The following is a 22,574-nucleotide window of genomic DNA, read 5'->3' on the forward strand; positions in this document are numbered from 1 at the left end:
TGATGTTGATTAATGATCACATGGCATGCAGGTAAATAAAAATATTTCATCTTTTTTAGTAAGTGTTTTATTTAAAACAAAGACTATGAAAATACAAAGACGGTTCACTCCTATAGGCCTACTTATGAATGGGAGAAATTGCAATGCGCAATATGTAGGAATAGTCCCACCTTCTAAATGAAAGGGCCGAATTTCCCATAGAAACCTGACTAGACCAGCTAATGCACATGCACAGTATAAGCGGGTTATGATGACACAACCCCCCTGCAGTTCCTTTACGAACCCTAGTTTGGGAAACCTTGATGTAATATAATGTTTCATGCACTTTATGTTGTAAATTACAATGAATTTTTTTACATCATTATGGTACAAGATAATGCTATTTAAACCAATGTGATTAACGAGTTAAATCAAAAGTAATCTAAAAGTAATCTGATTATATTACCTAAAATGTGTAATGTAATGGATTACGTTACTACAATTTTTGTCATGTAATCTGGAATCAGTAACGGATTACAATTTGTAAGTAATCTACCCAGCTCTGCCTATAGGATACATCTTCACCATCCTACCCTATATGCAGATACAAGTGAATGAGACACAGACAGACATGTAGATGGATGGACACATATTTCTTTTTCAATGCGCTCTGTTGTTATGCAAACAGAAAAAGGGAAGGGCAAACGTGACCAATGACAGTCCTCTCTCACTCCCAGCAAAACGAAACTCAAGTAAGGGCGCCGGTAATAGTAGCGTAGTAATAGCCTACAGGTAGATGAAGTTGGTTTTGTGTTGTGTGCACTTGATGGAGATGTTTTCGAGTGCAGGTAAGCTCACGTTTCTCTACTCAAAAATGTAAAGGTTGGTTAAAAACGAATTAAGCGGTTTTATTTGTGTGGCAAGGATGGGTACTGTTCCGTTTTAGGCGTGCCGCTTCTCAGGCGTCTAATTACACAGCACGCGCTGTTCTTGTTTTCCATTTACCTTGATTTTGCCTATAATAAAGAGCATTTTCATTATTAGTGCAATGTTGTCGTTTCTTTGCATCAGCCATTGGGTGCGACGCTTTAACAGGAAGTATAGTCTATTTACAACAGGGTCATTAACACTATTGAGAATAATAAGAAATAGGTCTAGATAGTCTACTCTTTGTTTGCGCTTTGTCCTTACGGTCGTAAAAACATTACGAGCGTTAAGATAAAAACACAATAAACATTTTTTCATTCAGGCTTAACATTTCAGTGGAAAATGTAACATTGATGAAGGAAGGAAACGGTGTAGCGTTTGCATTCATTCAGCCAGTTTCTCTGTCAATAATGAATGAATAAATAAATAAATAAAAATAATAATTTTAAAACGGTCTGAAATAAATAAATAGACCAATTAATATGAAAAAAACAGTCTGATGAGAAATAACAAAATAAAAGCCTTCTACAACTTGCATTTAACTTGCATTATCTGTAAATACACATAGTTATAAAAATAAAAACCCGTCTCCACAAAAAAACCCCTCCGTTTCCACACACCACTTTTAATTCAGATTAATAATTCACTGCCCCAGGGTGTCACTCAACCAGTTTCAAGACGACCTGATGTTGCATTATAAAATAAAAGCCCTCCAAATCTCATATGCTACCTGTTCTGCCTGTGATTTTGCATAGCTTTAAAAAGGAAACTCCCTGTTTCCACAGACCAGTTTCAATTAAGATTAATAGTCCACTACCCCAGGGTGTCACTCAACCAGTTTCAAGACGAGTTGATGTTGCATTACAAAATAAAAGCCCTCGCAAAACTCATATATGACCAATTTTGTCTTTAAATTGAGATCTAAAAAGGAAACATATATATACACACATATACATATATATATATATATATATATAAATTTTTTTTAACTAATTTCAAAAAGCAGTTTTTTTCATTGTGCATTCCAACTAATCTCAAACAAACTACAGTTGGGTTATTTTGATTAGGTAAAAAAAATATATATATAACTAACAAATACAGCTAACTGCCACAATCAAACTTGATAACATAATAAAAAAAAGTTTCAAATGAATTCAATCCAAAAATATGAATAATTTGTACGAAATAATTGTCACGGTATTTTTAAGTGCCCATGATAACAATATTGTGAATGTTCATTCTCGTTATATATTACATTAGTGAATACTGGCACATATTGAGTGGAAACAGGGAATTTAATTTTTAATCTGAATTGTCAGTCAAAAATGCATTTTTCTGAGTTTTTGGAGGGATTACGTGTACAATCCATCTGATATGAAAGTGGTCTGTGGAAACAGGGAGTTTAATTTCTATTGCAACTTGAACCAATAGACAAAACAGCATATTCGTTTTAAAGGACTTTTATTTTTAAATGACACATCAGTTAAAACGGTTGGAGTTCACCCTGGGGTGGCGAACTATTAATTTGAATTGAAACTGCTCTGTGGAAACAGGGAGTTTCATTTTTAGAGAATTTAAAGACAAAACTGGTCATATGTGAGTTTTTGGAAAGCTATTTTGTTATGCAACATTAGATTGTCTTGATACTGGTTGAGTGACACCCTGGGGTAGTGTACTATTAATATGAATTAAAACTGGTCTGTGGAAACAGGGAGTTGCCTTTTTAGAGCCATCTAAAATCACAGGCAGAACAGGTAGAATGAGTTTTTGGAGGGCTCTTATTTTGTAATGCAACACCAGATCGTCTTGAAACTGATTGAGTGACACCCTGGGGTAGTGGACTATTAATCTGAATTGAAACTGATCTGTGGAAACAGGGAGTTTCCTTTTTTAGAGCTATTTGAATTTAAAGACAAAACTGGTCATATATGAGTTTTTGGAGGGCTTTTATTTTGTAATGCAACATCAGATCGTCTTGAAACTGGTTGAGTGACACCCTGGGGTAGAACATGAGTTTTTGGAGGGCTCTTATTATGTAATGTATTTGTTATTTCTCATCAGACCGTTTTAAACTTATTATTTTTATTGATTAATTAATTTATTCATTCATTGACAGAGAAATTGGCAGAATGAATGCCAGAGATCGCTTTTCCTTTGATCGGAGTTTTTACAAGCTATTACCGCAAGGCCTAGTATATGCGCGCACCACAAAATAACGTGGCGGCTAGAATTGCCGTGTTTTTCGAAGTGGAGGCTGGCCTGACCGCAGTGCCAAACTGTCCCAAACCTTAGTCACAAACTAGAAAAAGGAACCACAACGAGTAGGACAAAGGCTCTCCAACTGTTCGGTTATTATAGAGGCTACATAAAAGTCGTGCAAAAAGGTGCTATAACGCGCAGGGTTCAAATAATAATAATAAAAAAATCACTGCACATTTCCTTGTAAACCTTTCCTTTCCTTGGTGAACACACTCAGGAAATAATGAATGACTTCACCTATAAACATCCCATCTCTCAACGTGAATGTGTGGTATGTGATGTGTGGAAAGATGTGAATCCATTTTTAGTATCTGAAGTGATAAACTTGTTTAAATGGCACCTGATTGCTCAAGAGTAGTCAAACTGGTAGAATTTCCTGGTGCCAGCACAAAAACTTCTGCATACTTGTGAAATGAGGATATATGATGCATCATATGCCCTCATTTGGGCAGTAATAAAAAGTAATAAAAAGTCTAGGCTGAAGTAATCACCTCATAATTAGGCAGGGCTGCTCAGCAACAACCTGTGTGTTTTGATATCTGACCCCTGTCTGTGTACCAGAAGATAAAATCAATCCTTATGTATATGCAGGTTTTGTGTAATGCATTTGTGCAATATTTACAAAGGCACTTTACATAGTTTTCATTACACACTGATCTAAAATAATCCTAACATGACCCACAACTCAATTTATCCACCCTGGCAAATACACATTGCATACTGTCATTCACAGGTTTCAGGTTAAGAGGTTTGTGGGTAACATCTGTCTGAATGCTACTTCACCCAAAACCTGTTATGGAGTTAGATTCTCATGGCATTTACATGCCTTTTAAATCTGGTTGCTAGGTGTTGTGACCGCTTTTGTTTTGACTTGTTTTTACACCCCTAGCTTTTCTTTCTCACATAACCATAACAGATCTGGCCGATAATTACAGAACACTTGTCTTTCTACAGCTTAACATCTTTGCTTATTACCAATGGACTTAGAATTAAAGAGAAGTAGAGAAGAAATGTTTTATTAATTCCAGGGCTCGCAAAATTTCTAAATCCCTTGTAGCCCTTCGGGCAGGTACTCTTCAGATTTTGGTAGCCCGAAAATTAATTTAACTAGCCCAAATAAAATAAAGCTTGTATCAAAAATACGAAACATCTGGCAGTGAAGCAGTGTACCGGAGCTTGATTCTTTTGCCATAACCACGTGATCAGTGACGTCAGTGACGATTAGCTTTGTAATCGGATTCAAAAATAGCTCGAACCCCTTGCGCAGGTTTCTCGTGCCAAGCACCTCGGAACAGAGACTGAGCTCTTGTGAATTGTCAGCATGATACCAGCCAAGAAAAAACGCCGTTCGGAAGTCTGGCAGCATTTTCAACTTGTATCAACAAATAAAATAAGCTAATTATTATTATTATTATTATTATTATTATTATTATTAGTAGTAGTAGTAAGATTGGTATTTTAAAAATAATAAATTATAATAATGAACTATAATATGAATAAATATTTACATGTGTATTTTATGCTTATTTAATGTATAATAAAATATGTTCAATAATAGGCCTACATAAATGTATGAAAATAATTTCAATATATTAATACATGTGACCTCCTCTCAACAGCTTTCTTATAATAACAACACATCCTCCATGTTGAGACATTTTAGAGCTAAACATGCACTTTCACTAACCAGTTCACAAGCATTTCACAATAATGACCCTTTCTTTTGATTATATATGCCTACATGAGCCTTGCCTATGAATCCATAGGTTTAGGAATAAGGATGAAGCTTATTTGAATAAGGCTGCATGTGTTGATCAAAGCACATTCATAAAAAATAGTTTCTGTACAAGTTAATTTATCCCATTTATTAATTCTTTCATGAATTCATTAATAAGCTATTGTGTACTGCATCCACGCAGAAAAACTTTATTTCAGAAGAATTTTATTGTATTGCTTTTGGGGTTTTCAGAGCAGAAAGTGATTTATTACATGAAACAATCAACAATATACATAAAATAATGGATTATTATTATAATAATGGGCCATCTTCACCTTCACAAGATGTCGTTAGTGTGCGCAGTGTTGGAAAGCTTCGAGTAATGAACCTTTTTACGATACACTTGAGGGGAACGCCTTGGTGCTTTGAAAAGCTTCATTTCACCATCACTACTTTAGCCACAACAACAGTTGCGTAGTTTGATGAACAAACTTCCAAGCACAAGCTTCTATTGCTTACTCCCTCCACACAAACCAACCTGACCCTCGACCACGACGACCCACATGTACCTCCCAGTGACGTCATACCAAAAATGGTTTCTCCCATTCAGATGCTGCGTCCACCATGCTTAAATGCTTTGGGTTTAAAACAATTCAGGTTTGGTCCCTGGTGTATTACAAGCAGCTAAGTTATATTTGTTATACTGTGTAACCTAACCTTAAATAAAATACTTTAAATCAAACATGTGTATTGTAGTTATTTATAATGCAAATGAATGAACAATGTAGCGGCTAATGTTACCCAACACGTTGTGCATATATCCACTACACCTAATGAACAAAATACACATCGTACCCTCACATATCTTAAACATATAATACACAATACATTCGAACACTCAGACATTGTACAGGTCCGTGTATACATGATACCAGTGCCGGCAAACAGACTATGTTAATGCTGCATGCAGTGTATGTGTGTGTGCCAGATATGGTGTACGTGCATACAGTTCATTCATGATCACAGGGTTGCTCCGTGACACCATTTAACGTATTTAAAGCTGTCTAAGGCCTTAAAAACTCTTCAGTTTAGTTGTATCAAATTTAAGGACCCGTGGGAGCAATGTTCCCTCTAATTTGTTTTCTTGCTGAGCAAAACTTTTCTCTATTGGGCGGATATTTCGGGCACCTGAGCAAAAGCATTCTTTATACCAGACCTGTACAGCATGCACACAAAAGTGTGTAACTTTTAACTTCAATGTGCCATTTATATTTGATTTGACCCTTGATGTAACTAAATGATGTACATTTTAGGTTACCTGAGAAAGCATTTTTACTGTACAATTCACTGATCAATACCGATGAGCATAAGAAACGTCTTTAAAAAAAAATGTATTTGATAAAATACTGGATTTGAGTATTGTCAAATACTGACTATTATTTCACAAAATAATATTGTGAAATATTATTGCAATTTAAAATAAGTTTTCTATTTTAATATACTTAAATTTAATTCATTCCTGTGAAGAAAAGCAGTATTTTCAGAGTCACATGATCCTTTAGAAGTCATTCTAATATGCTGATTTTTAATCAATGTTGGAAACAGTTGTACTGCTTTTTTATTTAAATTTTTATCCTGTATTTTTTGAGACCTGTGATTTTTTTTTTTTTTAAATAAAAAGTTAAAAAGAACAGTGTTTAGTCAAAATAGAGATTTTGTTACAATATAAACTATTCAAAAGTTTGGGGTCAGAAATTGTTTTCTTTTCTTTTTTAAAGATACTTTAAAAAAGTTTAAAGAAAGTTAAATAAACTTTATTCAGCAAGGATGTTAAATGGATAAAATTGATGGTAAAGACTTCTATTGTTAGAAAATATTTCTATTTTGAATAAATGCTGTTCTTTTAAACTTTTGATTAATGAAAGAATCAAAGAAAAAAGTAACAGGTTCCAAAAAAATATGAAGCAGCACAACAGTTTCAACACTGATAATAAATCAGCATATTAGAATGATTTCTGAAGGATCATGGGACACTGCTGGCGTAATGATGCTGAAAATTCAGCTTTGATCACAGGAATAAATGCTATTTTAAAGTATAGGTATTAAAATAGGAAACCAATATTAGAAATTGCAACAATATTTCACTATATCACTGTTTTTTCTGTATTTTTGAAATGAATACAGCCTTGATGAGCAAGAGACTCAAAGTCAAAGACTCAAAAACCAGGTCAATTATTTATCAGGTTTATAATATAGCCCTAACATAATATATTATCAAAACAAACTATTTAAACTGATAGAATATAATAGAATACAAACTGAAGCAAAATACAGGGGTCATCTGAGGTGTTCTTCTCTTTCCTCACATTAGGTTGATTCTACAGCAGTACTTGAAGCTGAGAGTGCCATCTAAAGACTGTATGTGTGTTATGGCCTGAATCTCTAGAAATGTCTACAGTACAGTCTAGAGATGCTCAGCTGCAGGAGTTCATGCAGATGTATGAGCTGAGAGCTGCTTGTAACGACTGTACTCATAAACAGTCACGCATTTCTTACTCTATCATTGCAACGCCTCACCGTTGTTCTCACAATCTTTTGCTGGTTAGAGCAAAGGTCAGAGGTCACAAATGGAGCCCTGTGTCTATGCGGCCCACTTACCCACGCCCTAATCTATATGAAGTGTGTTGGTACTTTGAGGAGGATGTCGGGTGCTATGTGCATCATGACCGTTGCACTTTTGCCAGTAGCCCAGAAGAAGCTGCGGTGTGGAACTTACAAAAACACACAAACCTTGACCACAAAAGATTAATTAATCTGATAACTCAGAGACAGCGCCTGGACGAACAGAGCAGACAAGAAGATGGTCAGTCGAGAGCTCATGAGCCTTTGTCATACAAGGAGAAACTCCTGGAAGAGTACAGATGCAGCTGCAACGAGATTCTTATTGTAAGTATAATGCACAAAAAAACTGCACAATGCAGCAGTGCACAACCACGGAACTTCAATGTTTTAAAAACCTGTTATCTTAAGAATTTGAAACCATGCAAATTTAAGGGATAGTTCACCCAAATTTTGCCTCATGAAACACAGGAGGAGAGCTTCTTATGTGTTCAACAGCTGAAAGAAATTCATACAGGTTTGGAACAATTTGAGAGCAAGTGATGACTGAATTTTCATTTTTGGGTGAACTATCCCTTGAATTATTTTACTTCTACTAACTTAAACATTAACATAAATTCCACAACAAAATGTTTAATATCTTAGATGCACGTATGTGTTTTTTGCAGATCTCCGAGCAGGTGGACGATGTGTGTGTCACACATGATGAGAATCTCAGTTTGGACTGTTTACAAGAAGACAGTGAAATCAGATGGAAATTTACAATCACCACAGAGGTAGGAAATACTAAACTGCACTAACCAGCATCATCTTACACTCAGCCGTAATGCACACCAGTTACTAATTATCTCCTTGCTTGTCTTGTGTGTTTGTGTAGAGGTCCTTGGCTCATGTGGCTCTACTGAAAGCAGAAAATGGTGCCGTTTTCTCTTTGAGTGACAGTTTAAAGAACACCTTCCCCCCAATCTCATACATTGCAGGCCACCACCTTCGCTCCTCTCACTCCACCTACCAGCTGAGTGTGACGTTCCTCTCGTTCCGCCCCGGTGTGTACGAGCAGTGGTTGGTATTCGATTTTGACATACGTCCAGTTCTGCTTAGGAAACTGAAAGTGAGAGTCGGTCAGCAGTTCCATGACCAGCCAGATGAGGCAGAAGAGAGCGAAGCAGTCAGAAGATGTGCTGAGATTTTTTCGGATGAGCGCTGGAACAGAGGAAACAGGGTTATCGTGCCCTTCTTTGCCAGAAGGGAGGAGGACGAGCAGTTACTTAGTAAAAACAAACCACCCCAGATTAACCTACAGTTCAATCCCCATGCAGATCACAGTTCCCCACTCCATCGGAACAATTACAGAGAGAGAGCTCACCACTTCCTGTTCAGAGAGGAAATCGCAGAGGAAGAACTCATTAGCAGGTACAAATAACTTGTAGAAATAGCACATCACTTGAAACACCCCTGGGTTATGGGTTAGTATTTGGATTGGGGTGTCCAATCCTTCTCCTGGAGATGTACTTTCTTGCAAAGTTTAAGATGTTTAGGAGCACTTGATAATTATAAACAGTTATGTTGGGGCAGGGTTAGAACTGAAGTCTGCAGGTAGATCTCCAGGAACAGGACTGGGTGTCCTTGGTTAAGGCCACAGGTGTCAAACTCAATTCCTGGAGGGCCACTGCCCTTCAGAGTTTAGATTCAACCCTAATTAAACATACCTGATCCAGCTAATCAAGTCCTTCAGACATATTTGAAAACTACATGGTTTGTGTGTTGGAGCAAGGTCGGAACTAAACTCTGTAGAGCTGCAGCCCTCCAGGAACTGAGTTTGACACCCCTGGTTTAGGCAATCTAGATAACTAGATAACTAATCTAAATAACTAGAAGAATAACAATGTGCAGTAAATAGTAAAACTATTTATGCAACAAACTAGTGTGTGCAAGATTGCAATAAAGAAGTTAAAATAATATAATAACAAATTCCAGTTTGTAATATCAAGCAGCATAGCTTTTTTCGCACAGCTGTTTTGGCTGTGCTAGTTAAAAATAAGGTGCATCTTTTAAAATTATAGACCAAGGACACATTGTGTTTACCAATATTTTAGTCTTTTTAAATGCTAATTTAATCCTGTTCTAATTATAGTATAAAATGTGGGCAAAGTTCACATTGTTGTAATGTATAGATAAAAGAATGGAGAGGTGGATAAACAGGTTCGGGTTGGGGTTCGCAGGTGGATTCTATTATAATGATTGGTTCTTTAGTGCCAAGAGAGGTTATATCCTTATGGTAACAGAGATCCAATATGTAATTGTAAATAGTACTACATGCTGATCTAAGTCCAAGAACCTTTTGTTGATATCTACAGGGCCACGTTATCATTAAGGAGTATAATTTATCTATGTCACATTGTCAGCTACACCCACAGGCATATTTTCCCTAGCAATGCAAAGTTTAAAGGCAGTCTTTTCTAACAAGTTAATTGCTGTTTCCATGAATGGCTAAGCCATGGGCAGGGCTGCTTGAAAAATCTGTTGGCGTTGTTATGTATAGCATGATATCTTTTTATGTTAAAAGATAAATAGATTGCTGAATGAAGAAGTGGATGAATGGGTTGGCATTAACATTCAAATAGAATACTCCCATCACTTTGTCTCAGTGACAACACTATTGCCACTCTTTTGAACTCTTGACATATTTTAATGGTGCATGCTCATTTTCTCTTTTTTAATATTTAAATTACATATGTAATGTATTAATGGTTCATCCTGTTTTCTTCTTTTTCCACACTTATAGATTAAATGTTTGTGGGAGCGTGTTTCTCTCTAACCAGTTGAGTGATGGCAGATCACAGTTTTCTGCTGCTGCAGGGAAGCTTTTTGCCACTCTGAAGGTGTCCTGCTTGCTCACACCAGATTCTCCTGAAGGGCTGATGCTTAAGCGAGGGGTGCAGATGGCTTTGGTGTATTGCATACCAGCAAAGGCCAGTGTGTCAGTAGATCGCAGAAACCATGTATATGAGGCATTGGTGCTCAAACAGGCTGCTGGCGAGGGTCACATCGGTCTTCTTCTGTCTGCACAGTGTGTGTCTGAGCTACAGCTGAGGAAAGAAACCAGGTGTAAAATGGAGGTTCAGTTTCAGTTGGATAGATTGTCATTCTGTCAGATACACCAGGCTATTGACCACCTACCAGACTTGCACAATGTTCTGCCTGACTTCAGTAACAGTTGTGTCCCTGTGAACATAACAAAACAGTCTGAATTGAATAACAAGCAACAAATCGCCCTGAACTTCATCCTTGGCAAGTGCGAGGTCAACAAATTGGCTCCTCCCTTGCTTATATATGGACCATTTGGCACCGGGAAGACGCTTTGTCTCGCCTCTGCAGCCAAACAGCTGGCCCTTCATTCTCAAAACAAAGTGCTCATCTGTACATATACTAACAGGTAAGTTATGTTCATTTTACATAATTTTGTGAGAAGAAATAAACTGAAAAATGATATCAGACATTATACAATAACTATAGTTTAGTGGTAAATATACAAAAGTATTTGACCAAACAACTGACCAAATCAGAATTCATTATTCAAAAGAATGGCATCAAAGAGATACTTATGTGTCCATAAAATGCAATATTATCAGTTTTTTTATTTGAATAAAGAGATAGCAACAGTTAATCTGTATAGATATATTCCTTCTGTCTACTAAAATGTATGTTTAAGAAATCTAATTTTGAGTTTTGTTCCATATAGTTCTGCTGACTTGTATGTCAGAGAGCACTTCCATCCATACATTACAAATGGACACCCAAACATCAAAATACTCAGGATAAAGGCAAACAGAGGTGGAGCCTCCATCAAGGCAACTGATGACATCACTCAGAAATACTGTCTCTGCTCTCCAGATAGACAGTCCTTCATTCGCCCAGCACGGTCTGATCTAGAGTCACACCGTATCATTATAACCACCACATCGATGGCACGGCATTTCCGTGAGCTGAAGCTTCCTGAAGGTTTCTTCAGTCATATCCTTATTGATGAGGCATCTCAGATGCTGGAGGGTGAAGCGCTCATGCCTCTGGGCTTAGCAGGCAAACACACTCGAGTGGTTTTAGCAGGAGACCACATGCAGATGGCACCAAAACTTTTCTCTGTAACCGATGACAAACGATCAGAACACACACTGCTGTATCGTCTCTTCCGCTACTACCAGGATGAGAGCAGCAACATTGCCAAGAAAAGTAGAGTCATTTTTAATGAGAACTACCGTTCCACTGCAGAAATAGTGGACTTTGTATCCACTTACTTCTATGTGAGTGATGGGATCATGGCCAAAGGAGAGATCCCTCCCCACCCAAGGCTACACCCCCTGATCTTTCACCATGTCAGAGGAGAATGTTGTCTGAATTCCACCTCCATGTCCTGGTTCAATCTTGCTGAGGTCCACAGTGTGGTCAACATGGTGAGAGGACTTCTGACTGACTGGCCAGTGGAATGGGGTCATAAAGAGCCGAAGCAAATCTGTGTTCTTAGTGAAGGCCAACAGGTACAATTCAAAGCATTTATGACTCTGACGTATGTCAAATGAGTTATGACTAAAACTTATTAATACCATATTGTTTACTTGCTGCATGCTGACATGCTCTGTCAACAATAATTATGTCAACTGTTAATATTAATTAAGCAGGCATGAGAAATGCAAGTAATTTTACAATTCTGCTTAAAGACATGAATTCTGTTACAATCACAGTACCGATACATCATCAATTCATCCTTTCACTTTCAATTCTTCAGGTTGATGTCATCAAAAATCATCTCCGCCAGAAAGGAGTTAATGGAGTGTCTGTTCAAAATTTAGCAAACATTCAAGGTACTGGGGGGTTCAGAACATCACTGTCTGCTGGAGTTTAGGAAAAATGTTTGATTCATCTAGGGGGAAAAAAAATCTCAGTCTTGCATTTTATTTCAGTCACAAATTGTGTCTGTTCATTTATTATTGCTATTTTAAAAATACAATCTACCTATACAATTCTGTGTCCTTAGGGAAACAGTTCAGGGTCATCATCATAACAACAGTTCAGACAAGAGACAGACTTCTTCAATCAGAGTCAAGCTGCCCAGAGTTTTTTAATGACATTCGTACATTGAACACTGCCTTGACCAGAGCCCAATCACTGGTGATTGTAGTTGGAGATGCTGGTGCTCTTTGTTGTTTTGGAAAGTGCTCAAAAACGTGGAGGTCCTACATAGAACATTGCATCAGCAAGGGGAGTGTTAAACCAGATAACTTTAACAGAGACATCCTACAACAGGAAGTATTGGAAATTTTGAAATTTCAAAAGACAGAAAAGTTAGAAATGTCTGAGAGTGATATATCTCCTCAGGCTGAAACTGATGCTATATTGAAAGAGATGGATGACTATGATTCTGATGTACAAGACTCAGATGAAGAGAACGAACAAAGGAGGCCTTTATTCTCTTCCTCTGAAAAGGAAAACCTATTGGAGCTGGTTAGGAAACAGCCTGCTATCTACAGGCGTGGAGAATTGGTGATGAAGGGACCTCAGTCAGGATATGTAGTACCCTATGACAATCCATCTGAACATATTAATATTAAAGGGAGGAAGAACATTGGCATGTCTTTCTCTGGTGATGAAGTTGTGGTTGAGACTGGACAAGATGATGAAGGCTTTCTTACTGGGAAAGTTTTAGGTTTCACAAACAGACAACCAACATCCTCTGAATTTGTGTGTTTTTTCGAGGATGAAAATTATCACAAACAAACACAGAACACTGACAAATATTTAGTGCCAAAAATGTTGATACCCCTCAGTCACAACACCACAAAAATGTGCGTCTTGGTGAGGAAAAAGTCTCGCAATTTTATTCCAGTATGGAAGTATTCCGATGGCAATTGGACAATAACAAGAAATTTCCGTGTTGATGAACAAACAAAACACAGCCATGTTTTTGTTGTTCAGATTTTGGGCTGGAAAGAACACTGTTCATTTCCGCTAGGCAGAGTTACGGATGTTCTACCAATTGGGACATCTTTAGAGGAGGGACTTAAGATTTTAAAATCAGAGTTCAAACTAACTCTGAGGACTCAAGAGGACTCATTTCCAGAGATGAAAGCTGATGGAATTGATGACAAGAAAAGAAGAGATTTCAGTGGTTTACAAACCTTTACCATTGATCCAACCAAAGCTATAGACTTAGATGATGCCATTAGTATTAATGATCTGGGAAACTGCTATGAAATAGGGGTTCATGTTGCAGATGTGGCTAGTTTTGTGTCTAAGGGCAGTTCACTTGATAGCTTTGCAAAAGAGATGGGAGCAACTTTTTATGATCCAGGAAAAGAACCTACGTTCATGTTCCCAAAACATCTTGCCACCAAATCTTGGAGCCTTCTCCGAGGTGAAGATCGTAAAGCCATTTCATTAATTATCGAAGTGGAAAAGCAATCAGGCATCATCACAAAAAGGACCTTTTACCTCTCCAAGATAAAATCTAAAGAGAAGCTGAACTACAGGGAGGCTGAGGATATAATAAGTCAGTGTGACGATGATTTAAGATTTGATACTTTGGCGGACTGTGTCAGGGTGGCTTACCGTTTTGCCCGAAGCCATCGCAAAGCACGACTTAAAGAAGACTGGAACTATGCCCAACCTGATAAACACCGGAAGCCAGGGGAGAGAGAAGCAAATCTAATGGTTGAAGAGTTAAACATAATGTTTAACCATGAAGTGTCAAAATTTCTGACAGAACACACAGACACTAAACTCTGCACTCCTCTGAGGTGTCAGGCTCCTCCTATGGCAGAACAATTAGAGATGATCAGTAATCAATATATGGAAATCATTCCTTTATCCACACACCTGACATTTCATATTGACAGAAATCGAGTGGACCTGAATAACACAGTCACCTTCACTGTGTATTCTACAGGGTCTAGAGATGTTCACCCTAACAATAATCCTAAGCCTGAAGATAACTTTAGCCACCTACGAGATGCCATCTCTGTCAGTGACTCTGAATGTCATTTTGAAATTGGAGTTCACAAAGCAGATTTTTTTAGCTGTGTGTCTGGGGACAATATTCAGAACTTGGGTGCACAATCGGAAATGTGGGGTCTGACGCCAGGCAAAAATCGTCGCGCGATCTCTTTAATTCTGAAAGTGGAAAAGACAAAAGGCAAAATAGTGGAGCAAAAGTTGATGCTTTCCCGCATAAAGTCAAGTAGAGCATTGTCCTACAGTGAAACTGACAGCATTATCAACCAGCCAGGTGAAAATGAGATGAATTGTGATTCTCTAAAAGGCTGCATCCTTGTGGTGTATCGTTTTGCACTTGATCACAAGAAAAAGAGACTCTCTGGACATGTGGACAGTTCCAGTCATGTTGATCTCAGATCATCTGAAGACAGCAAGTGCAGGTTAATGATGGTGGAGCTGAAGCTGATATTTAAAAGAGCTTGTGATCAGCTGATCGATCAAGAAACCCCTTTTCCAAATACATTTAGCTGTCCAGTGACAGCTTCACCTGAATTGGTGAGGAGACTGAAGAGAAACAATGAGGAGTTTGGGTCTCTCCATGCTTTGGAGGAACGTCTGGATTCACATCCTTGGCAGCACTATGGCAGTTTCATCATTCTGACATCTGTGTGGCAAAAGATCAAATCTGCAGCTTTGACATGTGACTTTTACAGAATGGCTGATCTGATTTCTACAGATGACATTCATCCACATTTAATTCCAGCGACTGATCAGTTAAAAGCCACCATCGATAAAGCTTTCCTCCTTCGTTCTCTCTCCTGCAAAGATGCTTTACTTGGGCACTATTCATTACACTTGGATTCATATACACATGCATCCTCACCCATTCGCCGGTACATAGATGTGGTTCTTCAGAGGCTCATGCATTCGGTTCTCTGTGAACGTCCTGTTGAGTACTCTCAGACAGACATTGATCTCTTATGTGACAAGTGTAAAAGAGGTGAAATGAGGGCACGAGAGTACGAAAGTAAAGCAGAGTCACTACATCTCGCAGTCAATCTACAAAAACAAAGCACATACAAAGTGGCTTTTGTCACCATTGTTCATCCAGACAGTGAAAATTTCAAATTGTCATTTCCGTTTGACAAAGGAACTTTCCCGGATAAGCTTCCTGTCAAGTACAGAAATTTACAGCTTGAGGATCAACCAATATTTGACAGTAAACAAAAACAGGTGACACTGACTTGGAAAAAACGGATATACTCACTGAGCTCCCAGACACCAATGCAGAACTTGAGATCCTGTTCAGAGATACAGCTAAGCACCTGGCATGCCATTGTTGAGGCAGTACGAGACGAACAGTGGGAAGAGGCAAAATCCCTTGTATTAGCAACAGATGTGAGAGATCACAGTGAGATCAATGAAGTGCATGAGACATCTCAATTGGATCCTGATCGCACTTTTATGTCTGAAGAGGATCATTACACTGACTTCAGACTCAATTTGAAAGCCGGAGACACTGTGCAGGTCCAGCTGACTTCAGAAAGGGACAGGGGCTACTGGGCGCCAACTGTACAGTTATTCAGCGCGAGTTCAAGCTTTGAGATTTGTGTGGAACACACTGACAATCCTATTAGGTGCTTTTCCAAACTTGCAAACCACCCATCCAAAGGTAACTATAAGGATTTAGAGGAATATGTGCAGATATGGAAGCCTCTCTGTGAAATGGAGTCTGCTGCTACTGCTGTAGATGATAGCGACTGTGTTGTCATAGAGAATGTGCCCATAACTTGGATGCTATACTTTAATGATTCCAGACTCTCTGGAACTTTCTCTTTGCCTGTGGAATATGTCAAGAAATGGGCAATTGAATTTGACCTGTCCAAGTGTTTGATCTGCATCCGAAAGAGAGTTCTGAAACAGAACCATGCAGATCAGTCAAAGCTTGATCCAGAATACTTTACTTGGGTGGCCCATGGTTTGACAACCCAATGTTTGGATCCTCCAGATAACAGTGTGAATAAGTCCAAAATTATTAACTTTAGCATAAAATATGCATCCATGAAAATTCCAAAGTTCAAGAGGAATGACACATTCACAGTGGAGGTGATCCCTAAACTCATTCCAGACATGTAAGCATGTGACATACAACAAATCCATTACACCACAACCATATTATGAGTCTTCAATACACTACAACTAAACCCTTAACATTAAAAGATACTGCATTACACAAAATCTCATTATTATATAATTTACTTTTTGTATATTCATGTATCAGTTCATAAATATATATATATTTCCAACATTGAGATGTAAAGTTATGACAACCAGTTGCATTGATGTCTAATTATTTTTTGCTTGATTCATCCAGACGGAAGGAAAGTGCAGTGAATAATTTACCAGCAGCTAATGAACTCGTTAAGAACATTGCACTAAGACACCGGATTCTGAAAGAAAGTATGCATTAAATTCATAATATGCCATATGATGAAAATTTTTTAAAACACAAAGTGTGGTTCTGAAAAACTACTGTATGCAGTCAAAATGGTAATGCAAATAGTTGCACAGCCTTTTCTTCAACTCTCAGCAAACATGACGATCTCTAAAGATGTACAAGCATGAACTGAGAGCATGAATAGCAAGATCCTTAAGCAATGCCATGTGTGCTATCTTCAAAACCAGTTCAAACACATACAACTCCTATAATACAGACCCAGATTACAGATCTATCATTAGCTGTACATTTTGTGTATAGTTTCAGTTGTTTCTATTGTAAAATTTTTGTAGATTGTCAAAACATTTTATACAGAAATATTTGGCGAATCATGAATGTTTGTGAAAACATTTGAAAATAGATGTTATGCATATACATGCTCAGTGAATGAGACTGTTCTTAATTACAACTTTCTCTTTTGCAGTATTTTTTTCTTGCAAGTACAACATATTCAACATCATTTTGACTTCATAAGAAACAGTTAAATTTTATATTTTTATAGTATGCTTCTATTTGTAAAGTATATGCTGTATGTGTGTGTCTTTATATATACATAATATATATGTGTGTGTACTGTGTATATTTATTATGTAAACAAAAACTGTTTTGGATGCGATTAATCGTTTGACAGCACTAGTTTATTTATTAATAATATACCGGGACAGGATGTTAGTGTCTTATTAATGCATCTAATTTTTACAATTTTTTAAATTAATTTTTGTTTTCTATATTTAAGACCACAGTGAACCACAATGTGAATTTAAAATGATATATTTACACTGGAGATTAATTGCATAAACTTTAGTCCTTTGGTTTTAAAAGTACTTTTGGCTTTATCAATCCACAGGCTCTGTACAACCTCTATACCTATATGTGCTCATGAGAGAGGAACCACCAGCAGGTCTGCCTCGACTGAATGAAAGCCAGTTTAAAGCTTTGGAAAAAGCACTGAACGGCAAATTCACTGTCATTCAAGGGCCTCCAGGTTACACATTCTGAGCATATACAGTTTTTTAGTTTAATCTTACAGCAGACAGTTTATGGACTCAGTCACAGGGATTTTACCATTTTTACTAAAAAGAAAAACTTTTCTTTATTCTTTATAGGAACAGGAAAGACAGTTGTAGGAGCGTACATAGTGTACTGGTTCTCACAGCTGAACTCTAAGAATCCTTGGAAGCTGAAGGAGCCGAAAGACAATGAGAAGAGAGAGGTTATTCTTTACTGTGGACCCTCAAACAAGTCTGTGGATGTAGTTGCAGGTACAGTAAGCATTTTGAGAACTAGAATTTGTGTGAAGAAAAAACTTCTGAATTTATGTGCTTGTGTTGTGTGTACAGAATACTTGCTCAAGTTTGGAGATAAGCTGAAGCAATTACGTGTGTATAGCAGACAGATGGAGATGCAGGAGTATCCCTACCCTGGTAGCAACCTTCAGTTATCACACAAATCACTGCGCCAAGAGCGGTCTAAACCTGAGCTCAGGTACTACCAATGAACCAAAAACTGACATTTTGTGATCACGTAACATCACATTTGATATTGTACTGTCAGTTATTGAATCTATAATGAAAGAATTATGATTAAATGCCCTTACTCTCACTAGCCGGATTTTTATTGCAAATCTCTTTCTATAGAAATCACGGTATCAGTATGCATGTAAAAGTGCTCAATGATCATTAGTTTATCTGAACAGTACTCAAAACTTTCACATTCTTTCGTAGGGACATAACACTTCATCACAGAATTCGAATGATTCACAATCCTCATTCTCAAGCAATAACTGACTTTGATGAAAGAATTGCACATAAACCCAATTCACTGACAGATGCAGACATAGAAGAGTAAGTATAAGTCTCTGTTTTATTAATGCTTCTTTAGAAACTCAAATACAACTATAAAAACTTTTAGCTTAATTTCCATCAACAACCGACTAAAGGACATCTCCACATCCAACAGTATGTCTACATGTGTGTGATTACACGTAAATGCATGTCTGCATGACACTTAATTGTGTGTATCCCCAGATATAAGAAGCTGCTAAATTCTGCACGTTTGTATGAACTGGAAAGGCATGATATTATTCTATGCACTTGTACGGCCGCTGCCTCCCCAAACCTCACCAAGACACTCAGTGCACGACAGATCCTCATCGATGAGTGTGCCATGGCAACAGAACCCCAGACGCTTGTCCCATTGGTCAGCTTTAAACCTGAGAAGGTCAGAGTGACCCTTGACCTATCCATAGCAAACAAATCCGTCAAAAACTATATAAACTATACAGACTGGACATAAATTGTTGCCTATAGAAATGCTAATCAAAAACCTTCTGCAAACCACTTGACCCAGGCTTCCAAAAAACAACAGCCTGCATAGCCCAACTTATTAAAGCACAGAAACCTAGTATTGGAAGAACGCTAATCTTAAGACACCCTTTATAGCACACTAAAAGAATTCATAGGAAGCTGCTGGACACCAAGAACTCTTTACCAGCTCACATTTGAAAACAATACAGCAGAAACTTAGAAGAAGAGTAAACAAATGAAGTTTGAACATCACATTTTGCACAGCACTATGCTTGATTATAAGAAAAAAAGAAAAGCATTTAAAAAAAAATATAAAATTAAATGTAACAAAAAATATATAATACAGTAGATGAAATATAGTATTTTAGTCAATTTTAAATAATATAAGTAATAAATGTATCACGTTTTTAATTATGAATGCAAATTTTGTCTAATGACCTGCTTCTTGCTACATTTCTCTCATCTTACTTTTCCAAACATTCATTCAGAACCTTCTGTGAGGGTTTTCAGTTCCTTGTCACACAATCTTATATACTCGTTTTGCAGGTTGTGTTGTTGGGGGATCACAAGCAGTTGCGTCCGATCGTGAAGAATGAGCATGCGCGGAGACTGGGCATGACACGCTCTCTGTTTGAACGTTACATGGATAGAGCGCTGCTGCTTGACACCCAGTACAGAATGGTACAAGACAAACACATATATGCTTCACATTCACGCTTACATACACATATTTAATGTGGTACTCTTTCTTCAGCATGAAGAGATCTGCAGATTCCCATCAGAGGCTTACTATCTGGGTAGGCTGAAAACTGAAGTGGATGAACGGACCAGTGTTCTGCACATTGAAACTGAGAGAACGAGACACAGCAAACACATTCTGTTTGGAGACATACGAGATGCCGAGATCAGTTTGGTTGTTTCAACTGCACGAGGGAATGAGAACTCGAAAGCCAACTTTGCAGAGGTTGAGAAAGCTGTAAGTGAAAGATAAAAAATATTAAAACTATCAAAAAACATACCCCATTTACACCAGAAAACAAACTTTGCACAAATCCTACAGTATTTATTTGTAACTGTCACATAAAATAAAGTCGATATTTCAATTGCAAAAAATAAAAAATAAATCCCCTTTTTGTTTTAAATATCACCTTACTAATATATTATACAGTATACAGTTAGAGGACCAGATTTGTGTTGTTATGCAGGTTGAGATTTGTGGTCAGCTGGTATCAGTGGGCCGTGTGAAGCAGGAGGACATTGCCATTCTGTCACCATACAATGCACAGGTGGCCCAGATCAGAGATAGACTGAGAAAGTCCACTGACCCCCAGATGGAGAGAATCACAGTCACCACCATTACTAAGAGCCAAGGTGACACTTTTTATTGAAGACTCTCTTGTGTTTGTGCTTTAATATACAATTGTATTAATGTCTGTGTTCATTTTCAACCTGCATTATAAAAAATGTGATGAGGAGTGTTATAATGATGTGATCGCAGGTAGCGAGTGGCGCTATGTGATTCTGTCGATGGTTCGCTCCTGCCCCAGCAATGAGATTGAACCTTATCCTTCAAGAGAATGGCTCTCCAAACACATTGGCTTTGTTGGTGATGAAAACCAGATCAATGTGGGCATCACAAGAGCACAGAATGGGCTATGCATTCTGGGTAATCCCTATATTACATTCAACTAGGCATGATTTTAAATGAAATATTCTTAATGAAATACATATACCAATGTCCTAAAATCGCAATGTTTTATGGAAACGAATTATAGAATCCTTGCTACTACCATTACTAATTTACTATCATAAGATATTAATGTATTTTATTTAATTCTGTGCTTTAGGTAATCAGGAGGTACTGAACTGCAGCACAGCGTGGAATAAACTACTGAAACATTACTCAGGTCAAGGCTGTGTGGTCTCTGCAGACCAGATTACAGTACACAATGTCCGTTAAATCAGATTTTATCTTGAAGCATTTTACACTCAGTGTTTTTTAAGATAATATTTTTAAACAAATTTATAGTGTAATTCCACCACATTTTTAAATGGGTATGATTATATTAATGAACTAACAAATTTGAAAATCTAGCCATCGCTGACATTTTCAATCAATTTAAAACCATGGCAGCTTGAGAGAAGAAATTACATATATTTTGTTGCATATAACTATACAAACTCTTGTTGATTGATTGTAAAATAAAAAGGCATTTATTTTGATACATAGATTTCCACAAAAACGTTTGTTTTAAAAATTCGTACATATCGCACATCTTGATCTACTGAGCCATTTCTCGGTCTATCATTGTCAGTGTCTGTGTTGTCTTTTTCTTTAAACTTTTAATATAAACCAATTCTCTGCATTGGAAAAAAAGCTTTAAGAATTTTTATTTTATAACAGTGCTGGCTAATGTCAACTTACCACAGTCCTACTGTAGTAACAAATGTACATAATGTAAGTGTAGCAGCAATATTTGTAAGGGTGCTATATCTTGTTCACTTATGAACAGAAATTGGCTTACAAATCATCTGTTTATTAATGGCTTGTTTTTTTGTTACATTTATGTTAAGTTTTGTTAAGTTATTTAACATTTAAGCTGCAAAATGTATCAAGCACCTGCATTAACATTGTCTAATTTTAGACTGATCACTGGTGTTTGTTGCGCTGAATTGTGCTGGATACCTAACAGGGCTGATGAATGTTATGTGGGGGTGGGGGGGGGGGGGGGATTCTGCTGGTAAGTCAAATCTATTCCTCAATTCCCACAACTAACCATGGGTCAGCATAAACAGAAGAACAGAATAAAGTCATTATTCTGCGTATACCAGCTATTTTATGGATTTTGTGGTAAGAAATTAAGATATCTGCCACTAAAACATTCTTTTTAATACTTTCTGCTACAAATTCAACATTACTAGATCAAAAAGTCACCCTCCTTTACTGATTTGAAAACTTTTACTTTTTTTTTTTTTTTACTCTGGACTGCTATTTACATTATCTACAACTGAAAAAGCTTTGACAAATGTACTATTTTATGTCAATAAAATCACACTTGAACTGAAGCTCAGACTGATTGCATGGGGTAGTGTAACCTCTTTGGGACTTTATCCGTTGGGCACTGGGGAACTTTTAGAGCCTTTTCCTTGTGTAGAAGAACTTGAGCTTGAAGGGGTGGGGTTTAAAGGGATGATTTAAACCCCACCCCTTCAACAATAAAAATTCTGTCATAGTCACTCATGCTCATGTCGTTCCAAACCCGTAGTTCATCTTTGGAACACA

At 37.3% G+C, this 22,574-nt stretch overlaps 1 protein-coding gene across 1 annotated transcript; it reads left to right on the forward strand.

Moving 5' to 3' along the window:
- Positions 1-7,330: 7,330 nt before the first annotated feature.
- On the forward strand, positions 7,331-22,355 carry LOC306846453 (3'-5' exoribonuclease HELZ2-like; the record flags this gene model as incomplete). Its single annotated transcript, XM_079379861.1, has 18 exons — positions 7,331-7,828; positions 8,170-8,277; positions 8,379-8,914; positions 10,287-10,937; positions 11,244-12,036; positions 12,285-12,360; positions 12,534-16,620; positions 16,863-16,948; positions 17,833-17,970; positions 18,092-18,247; positions 18,326-18,470; positions 18,710-18,829; positions 19,013-19,205; positions 19,838-19,972; positions 20,046-20,267; positions 20,497-20,662; positions 20,790-20,957; positions 21,139-22,355. The coding sequence occupies 18 exons, from the start codon at positions 7,331-7,333 to the stop codon at positions 21,249-21,251; spliced, it is 8,391 nt and encodes a 2,796-aa protein (XP_079235987.1). The 3' UTR covers positions 21,252-22,355.
- Positions 22,356-22,574: the final 219 nt, after the last annotated feature.

Source organism: Barbus barbus (genome assembly GCF_936440315.1).
Source record: "Barbus barbus genome assembly, chromosome: 26".
Taxonomy (NCBI): domain Eukaryota; kingdom Metazoa; phylum Chordata; class Actinopteri; order Cypriniformes; family Cyprinidae; genus Barbus; species Barbus barbus.